Raw genomic sequence first — 20,776 nt, forward strand, 5'->3', positions numbered from 1 at the left:
TCGTAAGTATGTATATAATAATAATAATACACCCCACCAATCGGTTTCACTTGGTTTTCCTAATCCTAAGGTTGCCTGGAAGAGATCGCTACTAAGCGATAAGGCCGCCCTTTGTATCCTACTTTTTAAGTTTATTTTTGTTGTGTCCATTGTTTTTTTTCCTATTTGTGGTGTACAAATAAAGTGTATAAATAAATTGGGAAGAGGCTTTTAGACAAGGATTGGACTGTTATTATCTATTGATGACCTGTCTCGTATGTACCTCTTAGCATGCTCGAGTTAGATCTTGATAAGGTCTTACGATCCCCGAGTTCAGTCAATGATTGTCATAAAGATGCACTTCTTCATTCATTAATTCATTAATCCACGCACAGCTTCGATCCCGGTTATTATCATAAAGTTGAGTTAATGACCGCTTAGCCGACGTGAGTAAAAAAAAAAAAAATTACTTGTGACTAAGGAATTTAATTTTGTGACGACAATTTTGATACTTCATTATATGGTGACGTCACAAGCCTCAAATAAACTTACAAACATGATACAAACTATTTAAATATCATTGAGGAGCTATAATGCAGTCTGGAAATCGATTAGGAATATGTGTTTAATATAACTACGATACCTCTAACAGGTTAGTACGCTACCATTTTAAACTGCATCATCACTTACCAGCAGGTGAGATTGCTGTCAAGGGCTAACTGGTAGCTTGTTTGTGTGATATTAAATTATGAAACATCACAGTTATACGAGTTATAAGTATTCGAACTGCATACAGAACTAAATAAGCCAATGCTAACATGATAGCGTAATAATACAAAACATTTGTAATGATAAATTAACTTTGCGCGACAATTAATATAGTTTACGTTGAAATTCGTTTCGCCGTTGGACGAAATTTATGGTTTGTGTACACAAATATGATGTATAGACTCTTATTCTCGCCCCATTTGTAACATTCTTTGTATGCGATCACACCCGATCGTTTAGGACAATAGAAAACTGCAAACGGGCGTCTGAAATAAATCGGGACAAGCCCAAACAAAACGGGACGTTCGACGACGTCGCACAATGAGAGATTAATGGCCGCCTCTTTGTTATCACTTGATGCTCTTTACGTGTTTTGTGGTCTCGTTTCACGGTTTATTTGCCACGTTAAATATATCAATGTGCGTTAAATCGCTCTTTGTTTAAAACAAAAAGCGATACTTTAAAATTCAATCATTCAATTGAAATATTGAGCCAAGGCGTTTGTCAAATATTTACTGCATAGAAACCGGTCAAGTGCGAGTGAGACTCGTGCACCGGATGTTTCCTACCTTGGAAGGAAATATAATATTTTTAATAAGTATGCATATTTGAACTACCTAAGTTTGTTTCAAGAGATTTATAAGCGAAATAATTTTCCTACGATGAACATCCTGATTAGCTGTAAGTAATCCAAAACCGTTGTGATATCCTTGCAATTGTGCAAAATGTTTTGACCTCATGTTTCTAAAAATTATGTTTCTTAGAAACTATGAACTGGATACTGGATAGAGGTTCAGGAGGAGCCGAATTGCCAAGCGAGGTCTACCGATGCTCTGAAAATATTTATAAATTTAAAATGCTTATAAAAATTTTCGGAACCGATAGGTTTTGAACTTGCGACTCTCTGGCAATCGCGGCCTGAGCGCTCTCTCCAATCAAGCTACGGCTCTCCTACCGTCGATGCCGAAATTAGTGTATGCCTTTACATCAGTCATCAGAAATTTATAAAATCGATAATTCCTCCAAATTAGGTAAAAACACTAATAAAAATTATAAAACATATTTATAGTTAAGTAGGTTCATATAAAATTGAGCTATTAAATATGTACTAAAAAAGGTGATCACTACCAACCCGCAACCTTGAAGTGAGGCCTATATCGAAATAAATATATATTTTTTTTATTGTATTAATTGACGGACCAAGAATATGGTCCACCTGGTAGAAAACCATCGCCTATAAACAAAGCAAGGAAGCACGTCCTGCAATATGGCGCCCCGTGTCCATCAATTTGAGGCGTAGGTGTGAAGCCTCATGGGCCTGTAATTACACCGGCAACCACGCCCTTCAGACCGGAACACAGCATTGCAACAATGCTGCTTAGCGGCACAATAAGCATGGCGAAAGTACTTCCCCGGACGAGCTCTGTCACAAAAAGCTGTATTACTACAAATACAGAAATATATAGAGAAATTAACAAAACTGGGCTTACCTAACCGCCCAGTACTAAACATTTTGATCACGGCGTGTATCGCCAAGTGAGGCTTATATCGATGCTCGTAAAACTGAAGTGTGTTGCGGTGTAGGAATCCACATAAAAGTTTAAGTCCTTGGCTGGATCCTGGGATGCTGGAACCTGGTGCGTGAGAGTAGCTTTTTTGGTCATAAAACGCGCGTTTTTTGTGTCGCGTGATAGCTGTCGCCTTATCGACGTGTCGAGTTGTCGACGCCTCCAGCCGCCCGCAATCAAAACACCATTCGAGGCGGTCGTTAAAAATGATATAAAGTTTAATTTACAGCTGGCGCGTCTCGGATTAACTGTTATCGGTAATATAATGTCCACATTCAGGCCCAACGTGGAAATTGTTTCCTTTGTTGTATTTAAATAATAATAAGCTATTTTATTACTTAATATTCTTTCAGATACGTTAAGGTGAGCTTCACCTTTTTAATATTTGAATTGGCTATCTACCTAGGGAATTTTTTATTGCCTCTCTATACTGTTTTATACTAATGTTAGCTTACTTTTATTGTAGTGCTTGAATGGCTGAAGCACTCAGTTTATAAGGAAGTGGAAGTGGAGAGAGAAGATTTGGCGTAGTCATTTTTCTCGTCAGGGTTCCTTTTCCGACGATGGCGACTGTCGGTATACAAATTAAAGACGACTGTTTAACACATTTTTGGGAAAGTAATTGAATTGGGCAGCAGACCTTGGAGTGTGCACTATTCCTCCCCAGTATATAAGAAAATAATTAGTGCTAGGAATTAGAGGGTATAATGACTGGCCACACTAAGCTCAGGAGTTAACGTAAGACATTACACCCATTTTCAATCTACTGTTGTTTAATTTTAGGTATTTTTTTTAAATGCACATATAACTGATAAAAAGGGCATATATTAATTTCAACACTGGTGGACTGAGAGCCAGAGTTGCAGGTTCAATCCAAATTAAAAAAACTAGAAATTTGATATTTCCTCCAAGTGAAACACTATGATAAAAATTATAAAAAAAACGATTAACCTCGTACCTTCGAGAGCACGTTAAGCTACCGGTAAGCTTATTATCACAGTCATCTTAGTGAAAATAAGCATTTCCACTAAGATGGCTGTGATAATAATCGTGACTTACCTCATTAAAGCAGAGTGGTGGAACAAAGCACTACATCGTTTGCTCTGTCAAAGAGGGGAAGGCTCAGTTCGAGTTGAAAAGGCTGAGAATAAAATGAACCTTAATAAGGTAAGTTCTGAAAGCTTGTCTACGCAGTGACCTGCCCCAGTCGCCAACGCTGCGCCCTGCGGGACGTATTGTTTACGATTGTACACCACTTCTACTACAATGATTTACAACCGCCTTGCACCCATAAAAGTGGGGACAACGCACTAAAAGATACAAAAGGTGCTAAAGAAAAAGTAATATATTATAAGTTGGAGCGAACGGATATAAAAGTTCGGTGAAATATATCGGTTTTTTAGTGTCGACTACGAGTGTTTGTTTATACACATTGGTGCGATTACGCACGCCTTTTCGGTGCTCGCTTCACAGTTCACACTCATTCGTCACACGTTTGCCCGTGCTAACCTTGTGTGGTATAAGGTGTGTGAAAATATTATAAGGTTATTGCTTTAAACGGCCGTCATCATCAATCTTAGCCAGATAATTTTCACTGTTGAGCCCAGGCCTCCTTTTTCGGAGGGCTTAAGAGCTTAGATTCTTCACGCTGCTATAATATCGACGGGTGGGTTTTAATTATTATTCTTACACGATGGTCATACGATCATGCGAGAAAAGATACAAGGAAAGTGGGGTTTTGGGAAAAAGAAGAAAATTCTTACTTTGAAACCTACGACAGTGCTAGTGCCCAAAGTTTAAGTTTTAAGTAAGGTCGTTGACCTTCGTTTGAAGAGGTAATTTAAGAAGAAGCTGGTCATATAGGACCGACGGCTTAACACGCTTTCCAAAGCAAGGGGTAAAATGGTCAATTTCCTAATTTCCGGCTACTGAAAATGTATTCCATAAAAAACCTTAAGTAAACTGAAGTAAATTACTTTCCAAAAGGTTACCATAGTTTAATCAATACTGAGGTTTTATTTAGTTATCAATTTCAAATTTTATACGAGTATATTTTACGATTATCATGTCGTCTAAACCTTTAGTTGAACGACCAATGCTGGACATAAGTTACTGGTAGGATACTCGTTTCATTTTGTCCACAAGATTTACCAAACAAAAATTTGTAAACGGAAAAATTATTTTTTATCGGAGTTTATGTTTAAATTTCACGGCGTTGTGCCACATATTATGTATTCGTATGCAAAGACGTCGTCTCTTCACCAGAAATTAATAATTCAATATCTCCAGATAAAAAATATCAAACTTATTAGTGCTATCCTTTTCCTATCCTTGAATATAAGAGTGACGCAACTCACTGTATTGTTTCATCTAAATCTAGTTATTAATTTCGGCCCTTTGTCAACTAATAGGTTCGTTAATATGGTTTTCGGTTACTGTAGTTTTCCTATGGCTTTATCTTTTTATTTACAATTAAATCACACTCAATAGGAATACTTTGGGGCTAATCATAAATTGTTACCTGCATCGCCGGCTGAGTGACTCTGAGTTTCTTATAAGGCCTATAAGAAATCACGTTTCTTATATTATGGCATCACTGTCAAAGCCCATTATTCGTTCATTCTTTAGGATATACCATATCGAGCTTAATATTCAATAATAATCATCATCGTCATCCCATTACCGGCCCACTACGGGGCACGGGTCCCCTCCAGGAATGAGAAGGGGTTAAGGCCGTAGTCCACTAAGCTGGCCCTGTGCAGATTTTTCCTTTGAGAACATAATGTAGAACTCTCAGGCGCGCAGGTTTCCTCAAGATGTTTTCCTTCACTATTGAAGCAAGTGATATTTTAATTACTTAAAACTCACATAACTTAGAAAATCTAGAGGTGCGTGCTGGGATCCGAATTCGGCCGCCCCGAGGGTGAAGTCGAGCTCCTACCAACTGCGCTGTCACAGCTTCTGTTTTATACACCACCGTTATATTTTATTTGATAATAAATAGTCGCAAATTTAATAAAAAATTAATCGTAAGAATTTTAGACTCTTAAGAATATTTGTCATGACGTATGTTTCTCAAAATCCATTACGATATTCTACCAGTGTCGCTTCAAAACTTATCAATACAATTCAATGTGATAAATATTTATTTAATGTTTTTGAAAAGGCTTTTCGCCATGATTTATAGCTGAAGTAACATTAGAAATTGTACACCATGAGCAACGACTTGTGATGATTTACTGCTGACTGACGTGACTGATCGTCGTAGGCCTAACGATAGTCATAAAGAATCCTATAACTTATAAGCTATCACTGCCGCAACCTGACCCTTCGTCACCACCGCGCGGCTTGAACGGTTTTGTTTTTTCAGGCGACCTTTCACCGGCTGCACAGCCTCCTGTGTCGACGCTACCGCTGCACACAAAAAATCGCATCGCATTCATACATAATCTTTAAGGATTTATTCCGACCGCGTTGCCCACCCACGTGGTGGCATAATTCTTCCTGAACGAGCTAACTTCATTATTGTGCGTGAGATACAATAGTTAAGAGCAGGATTTATAAGTCCAACACGTTGACTTCTGTTTATAGCAGGCCGTGGGGCGCGGGGAACGGATTACTTGCGCCTGCGCAGCGATTTATGGCCGTGCCTCGATAAAAGCTTAAATACTCACAACTGGAAGTTATTCAATGGGCTGCTGGTGTGAATGCGTAGTCAGTAGTGGAAGCGGTTAAGTGACACTGTCACAGTCCGCGAGTGTGAAATTTCTCAACACAACAATTAATCTCATTCATAACAATTTAAAATGATACCTAAAGTTTATTTCGTTAGCTTTTTGTGCTAATTCTGTTGTAGGTCCAAATCTTTGAACTTTACGAAATTCATAGGTCTAAAAATAGGAGTATTACTTATTCTTATCCACGAGAAAAATACAGAACTACTTTTTGACCGGTCAAATTTGTTCAGATTAGAAATGAGCTGATGAATTAATGAATACACTTTTAATTAACACTACAGAAAACAGAAAAACGAATACATTTGTGTAGGTACTAGGAAGGAAGGAAGGAATTAAAGATAGTTTCGTCTTTTGACCATGAGGATCTTTGATCAGTGGTGTTACGTTTTATGCAATACAGTCAGCTATGATTCAATTTGGCAAGAAAAGAAGCCAGCGTGTTTAACCTTGCTTAATTTTAAATTATTTATTAAAATTTAGATTTATTTTATTTTATGTTTCATGAACTTGAGGATGAAATTAAGAGGTTTGTAACCAGATATTATAAAAACCGTTTGGTACGAAATAAGTAATGGTATCGGCAAGTATAACCATGCTTATGTCGTCGGTCCTATAATTTCTCTTATTTGGATATAGGTATACATAACATCTTCAAAATGGTTTTTTTATTGTCAGTCTAACTCAGAATAATGTATACATATTCGTTATTCTGAGTGCTCAATCGATTTCTACTTTATTACGTTCTCAGAGTACGTTAATATGATAACACATAGAATCTCTTCTTGCAATTAAATTTTTATGTTTTAGGACTCATCTGCTTTGGAATTTGAAATGGCATTACGTAAATTTATACAGTATATACTTACACTGTACGTACCTACTTGTTCATTAAACGCAATTTCTACTATTAACAATTCAAGGTAACGCATGCTATTTAGAAATTCATGGTGGCGTGGCGTGGGCGGTTTTACCTACATGTAAATGGTTAAACTTAAGTACAGATTGTGCCTAATAGTACATAAATAATGGGCTTATCCACGCAACAATGGCTGCCGTGGAGGCCACGGTTCTAGCTTGCAGTAATGAGGTATTATCGGCCATTTTTCAACTTGATCGAGCTTAGGTTGTTATCGATTGAATCTTGTATAAATTCGAAAGCGTAAGCATTTGTGTGTTTGATATTATAAACGATCTGTGGAAGAATGTTGTTCTTAGATAACTATTGCCAAGATGAATCGGGTATTAAATGTTATATGAGTCCATATACTGAAAAGAAAGAAATGGATTTGAGGGTTCCGTTTACTGTTCTAAGAAGAGAATATTCAGAAAATCCAAAAACGAAGGTTAAGTACGTACGGAGGGAGGTCTTAGGGTGCTAGAGAAAGAATAACTGGAAACCATTCACTTTAAATCTCTTGAAAATGATTAATTACTACGCAATTTTTTTTCGCAATTTTTGTTTCATTCGCTTTAAAGTGCATATGGTAGTGGGAAGAGGTGATCACGAAACAGAAACTTGCATTAGACCGTCAGGGTGATTAGCCGTCAAACATCACTATTGCATACAAAAAAATACAAAAGTGACGTTTGACAGCAAGATTTACGCCTGTTGCAAGCCTGTCGCGAGATACATAACTAATATTATAAAATTAGGTAGGTATCTTAAACTTGTTTTGAATAAGTTCATTAGCAGAGAGTTACGCATCTTTACACTCCACTCACTATTATTAGATAGATCAACTAATTATCCCGGATCTATTTTAGTGATTTCATAAATAGAACTCGTTTTAACGACTAAATTATTTTAAGGAGTCGTATAGATGGCGTGGCAAACGTCAAGGGCAGAGGGCGCACTATTTGGGGAGCAAACGGAAAGTAAGCTGGAAGTACGTATCCATTATACCACCTAAAAGATGTTTCCTCAATTATACTCTGTTAAATTAAAAAGAGTTAAAAGTATACTTAGTCGAAATTTAAGTTTACTTAAACAGTTAACACTACTTTAAAAATATTATTACAGACTTTCTCTCATTTACTTCTTTCAACCACAGTTTAATGTTTATCTACACTCCGAGCATGAGCGCACGGGTGTCATATTTAACAGCGGTACGTACACTTCTACTTTTCTCTGTTGCCGTGTTTTCGGCATGTAAATTTGACCACTTGTCAGTGGATGTAAAGTCGGGGTTAAATTTTTGTTTCCTGCCTAAGCTAGGCGTGCAGAAAGCATGTTTGAACGTAACATCCGGCTAAGTTTGGTGTGGGCTTTCCTTGGACCAGAGCGCGTTTGGAACCCTCGTAGCTTTAGTTTTAAGTTTACGAATTACTATAATAATATATAATTAATAATATATAATATATTATATAATTAATACCTCCTTATCGCCAACATCTCACCTCTATATACATATTATATGTGTAATGTAGGTACATTACATTAATAATATGTACAGAATAAAATATGCCATTTATGTGCCTATTTGAATATTGAAATATTTGACTTTGACTTTGCCTTAGTTGCATTGTCATTCTAATAGCCCGTTTCAGCTTTTTTGACGGATAAGTAAAGTCGTGTCGGATGCAAATGGGGCTTCGGAACAGAAACTAATCCGTCGTACGGGTGGCCGCAACCCGACACCGAGCATTACATTTGTCATGTATAATGCGCGCGATTTGTTGCTGCTCCTCTCGCCTTTTTATGTTTTACTTATTCTTTATTTCAATATTCGAGCATTGCAATACTTTTTTTTTATAAATTATGGCAACAGTTAAACAGGCAGTTGTATTTGAAAGGAAATAAACATTTTTATAAATAAAAGATTACACAACATGTTGCTTTTTGTTATATCTATGTTGTGGACTTTCAAATAATAGTTATATACCAACTCGTAAATAGGTACTTGCCTAAGGACTTAATCAATAATTAAGGTATTCTATATCGAATCATTAACTGTGATGAAAAGTGGATCCTGTAAGATAATCGGAAACGCTCATTACAATGGCTGAACCCTGGCGAACAAACAAAATCCAGCCCTAAAGGAAATTTGATTAATGAAAATAATCTAATATTTAATCAATACATAAAATTTAAGTTTTGAGGAATTATCCGTCAGTAATCACTGGGTTTTCGAATTGTTGGCTTATGAAAAGTGACCATAGCGTTAGAACTTTAAACTTCAAGACTTAAACGTTACCAGAGCCCACAGCGTTGCAAAACATTCCAAATAACAGTAGAGGCTCCCTTCCACTAAATAGATTTCATATGCGTTTTCTCATTTCACGCTTAATAATTGTTGCTAAATCGATCACCACTTCCGTATCGCGTACATGCTCATTTTTTTTATTAAATACCATAAAAACGGTGTTATAAGTTGGACCGATTCATCTGTCTTTTCGTGTACCTACGCATACTCGTAAGTTATGTAGCATTTATAACATTAATGGGGAAGGACGGATCAAATACACGTTAAATAGTTTTGCTTTATTTTTTTTTACGTTTTGTACCTTTGTGATATACAGAAGCTGGCTTGCCATGACTTTATCTAGTGTTATGGGTCCCTAGTACCTACCCACTGAAATCGGTCAGCGTTGCTTGCAGTAGGTATTTTCTAAATGTTGCAACACATAGCCTGAGGTCAACTCAATAATGCAATATATTAGTGTTATTTTTTTATGATTACTTAGCTAAGTTTCATGATCGTTTTTATATATATAAATACATATATAAAAGAGAAAGTGTGTGGCTATGTACCTGGCGAGTAATCCTGTAAAGTTTGGTGACGATCGGAGCACTCCTAGTCCTATATATATATATATATATATACATATATATATATATATATATCTGTATATATATATACATAAAATAATTGTAATGGAAAGAGGTTTTAGTTAGATTTGATTAAACACGAGTGGTATCTAACCGCGGACAAATCCGCGCGTAAAGCTCATTCTTATACAAGTAAACTCGGAAGCAATGCACTCGGATCTTGATATTACAATGCACCAAAATGGCGTCTTGTGTGGGCCACGTGTATACGAGTATGCTTCCGAACAAATATTTGTACATTTCAAACCGACATTGATACTTCGCGTATTGAAAAACAGGGCGCCGGCATTTGCCCTTGTGCGGGATTTGCGGGCTTAGAATTTTGTACAACACGACTTACAATGGGTCCTTTATATTCGATGTTTATTCTTACGCTATTTCCCATTTATGAGATTCTGTTGATTTTTCAATTGAATTATGGGTTCCGGCTTGGTGGAATGTTTTGACCGGTTTTACAAGATTTCTTTATGCAATGCACTTTTTGTTGTGCTCACTCTACCTATGGGAAACTTTCAATTGATAACGTGTTTTATCGATAGGTGTACTACCTACACGTTAACTGTGATACATGCGACTCGGAACAAATGCGTTTGATAAAAAGTAGGCTCTATATGATAGCTCTTAGATAAATGTTTGTAAAATTCAAAATAATTTAAGTTTTCGGTCGAATTTCGGAACCGCTAATTTCTAAGCTACTAGAAGGTCATTTTAAACTACTAGTAAGTACCGATTTTCAAATTTGTCCTAGAAGTCGGTACCTAAATGAAGTGTAATACTGCCTAGAACACCCCTTGCAAGGAAGGTACCTATTTTCCCACCTGATTAAAAAAGTATGTTTGTTATATATTGTAGGGACCTATTCCAATCAAAATAAATATAAAGAAATAAATATATTACGACAACTCTCTCTTTCCTCTGAAAGTCCCGCCAAAATTGGCTTGGCTTTGGTGAGCTTTGACAAGCAGACCGACAGAGAACACTTTAAAACAAATATATTTGGGTAATTAAAACATCAAGTAACAGTTATTTCACAAATTCAGACAGACGCTGACTTCAATTTCTGTGGCAGCTGCATAAACTAAAATATACCTATATATAAATAATTATACTACGACAATACACACATCGCCATCTAGCCCCAAAGTAAGCTTAGCTTGTGTTATGGGTACTAAGATAACTAATGAATATTTTTATGAATAATATAGGTACATTAGATACTTATAATAAAGATATAAACACCCAGACACAGAAAAACATTCATGTTAATCACACAAACCTTTTCCACTTGTGGGAATCGAACCCACGGCTTTAGACCCAGAAAGTAGGGTCGCTGCCCACTGCGCCAATCGGCCGTCAAATAGCTTTTTTTGTTGAGTGCACGGCTACATAATTTCTGCTGTAAGTATAGCGAATCCGTCTAATCAAGAATCAGCATAATCGCGCATCTGACAAGGCCAGAATCTTTGCACTACCGAATTAAGGAAACTCTCCTATAAATATACCTTCATATTTTTCACTTCTCAGGTAAGGTCTAAAGTACATTTGGTCTGTGAGGTAAGTTGTAGGTACTTAGCCCTTGTGTAGCTAGTAGTGTGTAACATAACCTCGTCTACTTCTATCATATCTCAAGATACCCGACATCTATAACAGGCCCTTAATAATTCACCGCCTTTTAAGCAAAATGAGAACAGAGCGTCTTTTCATGCGGCTCTCAGTGTATTAAGTATACAAACCGTGAAATACTGCCTTCGCCGACCCACATTATGACTGTCTGCTCTAGCTACAACCATGTTTAAAGCTGGTAACACATTGGTAATACGGAACTTGGCGCTACACGATGCCAAGCGATCCCTCACGATGCGATGAACCTTGTTGCTCATTACCATTATAACCCGAGAATTCTATTCTTAAATCTTCAGATTTCAGATTGAATTTAATTATAGTACCTTCCTACTATTATCCTTTACGACCAATATCGACTAATGTGTCCTAGTGGCGTGCACAGGAATTTGGACCAGGGTAAGCATAAAGAAGTAAATTGGCATAAAATGGCATGAAATGGCAAAATCCTCCTCCGTTGACAGTTTTATGAAAATTTTAGGGTATGCAGTGCTTTTGTGCATATATGAAGTGCATGCCACTGCGTCTTACCTACAATGACATATGGACCAGAGACGTGGACCCTTAAAAAGAAGGGGGATGGGTGAAGCGAAGTTATTCTAGATTGGCAACCGCGCACTGAACACATTAGCATCGGCCGACCACCAGCTCGATGGAGGGATGATAAATAAATAAATAAATATACTACGACAATACACACATCGCCATCTACCCCCAAAGAAAGCGCAGCTTGTGTTATGGGTACTAAGATGGCTGATGAATATTTTTTATGAATAATATACGTAAATACTTATAATATATAGATAAACACCCATACACTGAAAAACATTCATGTTTATCACACAAATAGTGTCCAGTTGTGGGAATCGAACCCACGGCCTTGGACTCAGAAAGCAGGGTCGCTGCCCACTGCGCCAATCGGCCGTCATTATATCGTAAAGGCAGCAGGAACTGGATGCAGCTCACCAGCAAGATGGCGTACAATTGTAAAGGCCTTAGTCCAGGGGACCGAAATAGGCTGAAGATGATAATGCTGATGATGCCTATCACTTTTAAATTTAATATGCTATAAATTTTTTACATCAAGCGTGTATAGACGGTGTGATGTGTAGGGCGAGTAGGGAAACTTAGCCACGTTGGGCTCGATGAAATCGGGCCTGCCTCGGGTTGCCAGACGGTCGGGAATTGGCGGGATTCTCCCGAATTTTTGTATATCCTCTGACTCCCGACAAAGCAAATAATCTCCCGAAAAACAAGTTCGAACATTTTAAGTTTACATTTTCGTCAAACGAAACTTGCAAACAACAAACAAAAAAAATTACAAATACTTATGGCAAGAACAAAAACAACAAACATGCTCATTCGGTTCTTATCTTATGTGTCACAAATACCTACTAAGTATGATTTTTTTTCTTATATCTACAGTGCTATGCAAAAATATGTTTGTTTACTTAATATATTATGTATAATTAATATTATTAACTTGTTTTTTTTATTTCTCCCGACCAAAGCCCTAAAATCCCGAAAAATCGGTTATTGATCCCGATAACAGGAATAATCGATCTGGCAACCTGCCTCATGCCATTCCCTCTTGTGAGACTTGGACTTACACTTTGACACTTTGACGGTCGATTTGCGCAGTGGGTAGCGACCCCGCTTTCTGAGTCTAAGGCCGTGAGTTCGATTCCCACAACTGGAAAAATGTTTGTATGATTAACATGAATGTTTTTCAGTGTCTGGGTGTATTATAAGTATTTATGAATATATTATTCATTAAAAAATATTGATCAGTCATCTTAGTACCCATAACACAAGCAACGCTTACTAGGGGGCAAGATGGCGATGTGTGTATTGTCGTAGTATATTTATTTATTCCACTTAGGGTGACGTTCGGAATAATGAGCTGACTGGAGTGAGATTTCGCTCCTCCAAGGCCATAGATAGCTGCAATTGAAGACGTTTGGGTGGCGGAAGAAATCGCGGAATGGAAATCTTCGCCGGCGAATATAGTCAAAGTCAAAGTCCAAAATAGCAATATTCGTAAACTTAAAACTAAAACGCGTCCTGGTCTTATAAGAAGCCCACAGCAAACTTTGCGGGGTTTTTTTTTTGTTATCACCATCTCACATTGTCATTTAAAATTATTTGAAGAGCAACCTGGTTTGAGCAATCATTCACACCCAAGCTTTTTTATCGATTACGTATTCCTTTATACTACTTATAATAGGACTTGTCTATAAGCTTACGTTTAATACAAACTTTAAACTTTTTAAGAGAGATCTTCAAGTGTGCAGAGGTTGTAGGTATCGGCGTAACAACCTAGGCACCTACTGATATATTTTGCCACAGTATCTTAATATACTATTTGTAAGCTGCTTGAATTCCTTGTACGTTGTTTCCTCATTTGGTATTTACTGAGGATCCTACTTGCATATCACCTACCTATGCTTGATGATATTCATTTCTACTGTTAGCCTCCCGATGGTGAATGAGTTACGGAAACGCCTTGAACCGACACCTATTTCGACAAAGCTGCAAGGCAGTACTTATTGGTATTTACATCCACAGACTAGTTATAGTCTATGGATGTAAATACCAACTGTAGACTGTTAAGTCCACTGTTGAACATAAAACCTCTTCTGACGGGAGGTTTTACCCTCTAATCAGCACGCTGGGTAAACGGGTTAGTTAACGCAGTAGATGGTAGTAGTAGCACAGAGGACGCTGCTGCCTTTTGCCTTTTGACGGCCGATTGGCGCAATTTTCAGCGACCCTGCTTTCTGGCCGTGGGTTCGATTCCCACTACTGGAAAATGTTTGTGTGACGAGCATGAAAGTTTTTCAGTGTCTGGGTGTTTATATATATATTCTAAGTATATATGTATATCATTCATAAAAATATTCACTAGACATCTTAGTACCCATAACACAAGCTACGCTTACTTTGGGGCTAGATGGCGATGTGGCAGTCATAATATTTTCTCCTTTTTATTCCCTCAGTAGCCTCGTACGAAATCCGCGGGAAGAGAAGAGATGGTGACAACTGTATTCTGCCGTCACCATACGGCATTGGTATTTGCTGGCAATAACATTCTATAATTTCATATATCAGTCTGAAATTCGTAGATTGGTTTTGTTTCTACTCCATCCTTCCCGGTTATGATAACTTAACCTTGATAAAAGGTCTAAGCATTTTGGCCTGCCAACCTACTTCGGAGTAGTGTGGATCTCTCAATCCTTTCCTCTCAAGGCTTGTGCTGTTTATCACAACGCTCACGCTTTTGCAACATGATTCCTAAGGTAACCTACCAATACATACATTTAAAATATCTAAAACACATCTAATACAGCGAGGTTATTATACATTTAATGAATTCCGTAATGACAAGGTAGATTGGAAGCAGCCAGCCTCGCTCTCATCTCCCGCAAGATAGAAATGATAAAATGATTGTAAATGTTGATGTTAGAAAAGAACAACTACCGAGTTTCTTGCCGGCTCTTCTCGGTAGAATCTGCTTTCCGAACCGGTGGCAGAGTCACTACAAACATACATACTTGACGTTTCATAAGTGCTTATAAAGTAGGCCTACTTGAAATGAATGAATTTTGAATTTGAATTTTGAATTTATCAGCTCTATATCCTTCTATCCCATGAGAGGATCTTTGTTCGGGTATATCGCCGATGATGGCGTCGCGTGGAATTAGGTGGAATGTTCTTATTATCATACCATATCTTACGTACCTTTGCGATTACCTATTTATTCAAGATCCCATAGCTCTCGGTTGTTGGTATTACTCATGTGTTTTATTGTTTGAGAATACGTACGTGAGGTGAAACACGTAAAACAACTTGATGTAATATAGCGCGATACGATATGATACATGGAGGCCTCTAGGGACAGCTCTGAGTTCTTATATCCCTCTTGTCCTAGCTTTGTATTCCTATCTCTCGCAGTCGGCTCTTCTCGGCGACTTTCGGTAGGAGCTTGAGTAATCGAGTGAACCAAATGGGGTGGTCAAGAATCATATGGAAGTCCTTAGGCATTTAATGACAGACTCAGATTTGTATGGGTAAGGAAATCTCTTTTCTTGACCCGTGGGGTTTTCGAACAGTATAAATAATGTTACAGATTAAAGGAAATATCTAGTGTTTTTTATTATTATACCTATCATTAAAGGCTGGGCTCCATCTGAGATTTGTGATGATATCCGTCCCTCCGAGTTGTTAGATGTAAAAATTTCAACTTATGTACGTAGATATATCTGCCGACTTCGAATTTAAAACTCTCCATTTCACATTTTTAAAAGGAATTTTATTTCCCACGCAAGCACTTATTTTTCTTTCTTAGCAGAGTAAAAATATCATCATATTAAAAAAGAAAAAATTAAGACTCTGACCTATAGGTATTTAGTTGGTCAAAGCCCTTCCATACTGTTTGTTTTGTCATACAAGTAACTGTAACGGAGTCTCCCCTGCTCATCAGTGAATGCCTAAACGACAAACTTAGTGCTATCTCTCTCTAACGTTCGTTTATTGGCCGTAATAAAGCGTCTGTCTCGCTCTAATCTTGTGATCAGAATTAATGGGCGGCGCGGACGCGGTGAATGCGCGCGCGATTTCATAATAAAATTTTCTTCAGAATTAAATTTTTTTAACTTATTATTATATTGCTTATTTATATTATTTTCATTGTATAAAAGATAAAAGATATAGAAAGTAGTCATGTAGGATATAGCGTTCTGCAATACTTTATGGCTAGTTTCAGTTGGAACTACGTTAGACCTAGCAAATGGCAAGATTTATCATCCCATTGTGATCTAATAATGATATATCATGTGAAGATATTTTTTACGGTAGAAATACAGTGGCGTTGTAGTCTTAGTTAAGTCACTCAACCTATAGATTCCAAGTCTCTACCTTTTTACTGTAAAGCAATGATGGATTTGGGAAAAGGCATTAAATATTTTCTTGATTCGCAGAAAATAAAGGTAGTGACTCTGTCTAGTTTTTAGATTTTTTTCGTCGATCATCCGATACATAATGTTGGGTTTAAAAAATTGCTAAACACTCGCAACGGAATGCACAAATTATTGAATGCTAACAATGAATTATGACGGGAGTGAGCAAGTGATATGGAATACAAATTAAATAATAATGCGATATTGTTATGAGTAGGGGTGCCGGGCCCGGCGACAGCGGGGAGCCTGCCGACTGGCCTGGCCTGGTGATGGGGAGGCCCCGCCCCGCCTGCCCGGCCCCCGCCGCCGCGAGCACGCGCGCTCAGTCCGCGCTCAACCGTCGTGCCGTGCCGCTTCCGCTTACCGTACCGCGTGCCGTCGCGCTCAATCGACGTACCGCTTTCGCTTACCGTACGTTTTTTTTCCAAAAAAAATGAGCTAATTGTAATTATCGCGTGCAATATAATTATTAACTATATTAATTTATAAATTATCTACATGAAAATTATGAATGAACGATGTGTCGGACGGAATGATATTATAGTGTTGGAATTGGGACTGGGGTACTGAGTGTTGATGGATGTGGAGGGGTGGGGCTCCAGGATGGTGGCGGAGGAGGGCAAGACCCGGGCCACGGACTTCTCCATCGCGGCCATCATGGCCCGCAGCGCGGAGCAGCGGCGTAGTCCCGTCGCCAGCTCACCGCCGTTTCTCGGTAAGATAGGCCTAACCGGAAAACATTTGTGGCCAATGAGCAAGAGATCTGTTCTTAGGCATAGCGAAGAGAGTGACTGGAAGAGATCGCTATGTAGCATTAAGGCCGCTAACTTTTCTGTTTTATGCATTTTTTTGTGGTTTAAGTACCATAATAAAAGTATATTTTAAGGAGAGCATTGTCGCCTAAAACACAGGTTTATAACTAGCTTAGTAACGTAAATTTTAAGAATAATATAAGCTATACCTAATGTGCAGAAGAAGTGTAACTTGTACATATGTTTTATTAAACAATAAACAAATATCATTAATATTATATTGATTAATTTATTTATGCATAGCCATGCGAAAACGTTCCAATTTACAATGACTCCAATCTACTATTGGAAGTCATTGTACATTGAGACAGTTTTAATGGACTGCTTTTTATTTTTACATAAAGCATTTGTTTTGGGTCAGAACTTGGAATCTTCTCTGAGAAAGATAAATAAATAATGACATGTGAATATAAACATTTTTGCTTAACGATGCATGGTGTGCTAAAAGTAGACTGGTCAGTTTATCTCCTGTTTGAATGGTAGGTTGAAACGTATTCGCATAACTTAGTACCTTCAAATTGCGGTTGAACCCTATTAGCACTGTTAGTTCAGCGGCTCCTTTTGTATGAAATATTAGCTAAACGGCACTAAGCTTTAGCAACACTACACTGTTTAACAAAGATTTGGTAGATATTCAGTGCCCGTACAGTTCCGCCGCGTTGTTGTTTCGTTAAGTGTGATTCAGCCTTTAGAGTAGACAATAGAATCCCATATTTATTCAAAAGATAATAAATACTGAACGACGTCACAAAGTCTGGCCCAGAGCGTGGATGTTCAGACGTCTACAGTAAGAGCCTTAAATACAAATTTGGTCTTAACGCTTCTTCTGAAAGAAGACTAGTGACCTGTAGTGGGCTAGTAATGGGTTGATTTATTATGATGATGTTGAACATTTGAATTTTGGACATTGAATCATAATATAAGGTTCTAAAAGGTTTTTCCTATTTACCCTTAGGCATTTGTTTGTTATTTGAGTTCACTCGCGGTTTTATATTGCTTGTTACGATGATAAGTAGAATCATGTAGGGCTACCTACCTCTTCGTGAGTAGGTGAAGAAAAATGCAGGTTTCAAGTGTAGAGTAATCATTCATCATTTTGAATTTACGTCTTAAGTTATATTTCTATGCTATCGGCTTACTATAGGACATTTTAAACAAATATACCTAACTTTGAACTAAACATAAAAACTTTTGGACTAAAAATTAATTTGTTGATTATAGTACCTAGGTAGGTAACCAACAGATATCATGTTCACTGTCCAACGACGAGTTTAATTTACAGTCAAAATCATTACTAAGTTAATTATAAATGAGAGGGCTTTTATTTATGAAGACAAAGTGTTGATTTAATGTCAAAGTCAAAGTCAAAAATATCTTTATTCAAGTAGGCCCACAGGTGGCACTTTTGATGCGTACATAAGAATTACTCGGTAGTGAGATGATGGCGATAACCACATTCGTAAACTTAAAACTAAAGCTACGAGGGTTCCAAACGCGTCCTGGTCTAAACCCACAACCAACTTAGCGGGTGTTTTTTTTTGTTATCACCATCTCACAATGTCATTTTAAATTATTAGAAGACAACCTGGTTAGAGCAATAATTTACACCCAAGCTTTTTTATCGATTACGTTGTCCTTTATACTATAATAGGACTTTTCTATAAGCTTACGTTTAATACAAACTTTGAACTTTATAAGAGACATCTCCAAGATGTCAATTGGTAGTTTATTGTAGAATTGTATGCAATTTCCTTTAAACGATTTATGAATTTTATGCAACCTAGTATATTGCACTGCGCATTCATTACGCATGCACTACTGTAACTAAAGAAATAATGTGTCACATAGAGTCAATTAGCTAATCTAGGAGATTATTAGGTATTCATCAATACTTATCTAATTTTTTTAATATCAAAAAATCCAAATAAAATTCCAACAAAGGTCCGTCGGTAAGATCGAATTTGTGATCTGACAGTACCCATTGCTATTCAGAAATTTTGTAATTAGTTACAACTATTAGGTTAAGTATAAATCGGGTTGCATGTGTAGGAAAGCGACGGGTTGTTCCAGAGATGAGAACGTTCTAGCAAATATAATTTATTCCCATGTTTAACCTTTTGGTGTTGGAGTTTTTACAAATCCTGAAATCATCTTTAATAGTCAAAAATATTCCCCTATTAAAACCCTTTGGGGGGGGTGGAATTTTTAAAAACTGTGATACACGTAAGCTTTTTAGTCTTAGCCGAAAGGCAAAACCAAGTCCCATAAAAAAGGAAGAGATGTTATTAAAAAAAATACCCCATGTTAATTACCTCTTTAGGCTTCTAGCATTGTCTAAAACGCTGATTTTCATGTTTATTTATTTTGAACCGAAAATCCAATCACTAAGTTACATAACTTCCATAATTATGAACTTTCTTACTTAAAACCTTTATTTTAAAATTTAGAAGATATTTAGAGATGCAAAAATAACATTTGTTTAGTAATGTGAAAAAATTCATAATGCTCAGTAGGTAGTGGAAATGAATACCAAACGTCAATTAAGGAATTGCCTATATAAAATAGTAGGTTAAGTTAATTCTATTTAGTGCTTAGTTTACCATTACTCGAAAGCTTTAAAACTGTGGCCCAGCGTTGGACCGAAGCGCTTGGTATTTAAGATACATCACGTAGACAGGAAATTTTTGCATCTAAAATCACTAAGACGCTCTGAAAAAAAAATGCTTCGACGAATAAAATCAAGTTGATCTGTTGTTCTACAGCTGCGTCATTTTTATAGTTTTTAGGTTACCTTTTCTGCAAATCGAATGTTCCTAAACGTCAAGGTGTACCTAGCTTCCGATTTAGTTCTTCGTTTATCTTTCTTAAGGTTATTTCTCCGGAGGGATTCGTAGTGGGTAGATTTTTTTGAGCTTTTTGTGACAAACGTCGCCTGGGGAAGGCGGCCAAGCAGCACTGTTGTGTTCTGGTCTGAAGTTACAGGCAGATCAGGTTTAACACGAGTCGATTTAGTGCTCAGTTTACCTTTCTCCGAAGGCTATAAAACTTTGGCCCGACGTTGGACCGAAAGGCTTGCTAATTGGAGTGTGCAACGCATGCGACGCAGGCGCAGGGTCAGGCGTCGTGTTGCCGTTCGTTATTCCCGATTAATTGCGCGGAACCGAACGCGGTCGACACCGCCCGCCCGGTGGGACACGCTACTTACAAACGAATTATTGGACATTCCATTTAAATTCCAAGCTAAAGGTGCTATTCAAATTGGAATTTATTGGAATCATAACATCTATATATACGAATTAGTCCTACCCGAAGCTTTGTCCACATGTACCTACTATAAGCCAATTTCCGTACTATCTTAATATTTAAAAAAAATCTTTGTAGTTCTTGTGCTGTAAATTTTTCTGCACACACATTGAACACCTACCGTACCTCTCTGGTTTTATGGTGGATATTTTTTAAACAATTAGATAAATAAATATACTACGACAATACACACATCGCCATC

The 20,776-nt window shown here is 37.4% G+C and overlaps 2 protein-coding genes across 2 annotated transcripts in view; one reads left to right on the plus strand and one right to left on the minus strand.

The window, feature by feature from the left end:
* LOC120636264 (ubiquitin-conjugating enzyme E2Q-like protein CG4502) overlaps positions 1 to 20,776 on the minus strand; it is a 312,586-nt gene that overhangs the window by 127,331 nt on the left and 164,479 nt on the right. The window lies entirely within an intron of this gene.
* Positions 17,013 to 20,776, plus strand: part of LOC120636235 (T-box transcription factor TBX20-like) — a 125,017-nt gene continuing 121,253 nt past the window's right edge. Inside the window, exon 1 of the mRNA XM_039907615.1 lies at positions 17,013 to 17,174. Coding sequence (XP_039763549.1) covers positions 17,036 to 17,174 — 139 coding nt within the window. The 5' untranslated portion in view covers positions 17,013 to 17,035. The remainder of the gene's footprint in view (positions 17,175 to 20,776) is intronic.

This window comes from Pararge aegeria, chromosome 3 (assembly GCF_905163445.1).
Source record: "Pararge aegeria chromosome 3, ilParAegt1.1, whole genome shotgun sequence".
Lineage (NCBI taxonomy): Eukaryota > Metazoa > Arthropoda > Insecta > Lepidoptera > Nymphalidae > Pararge > Pararge aegeria.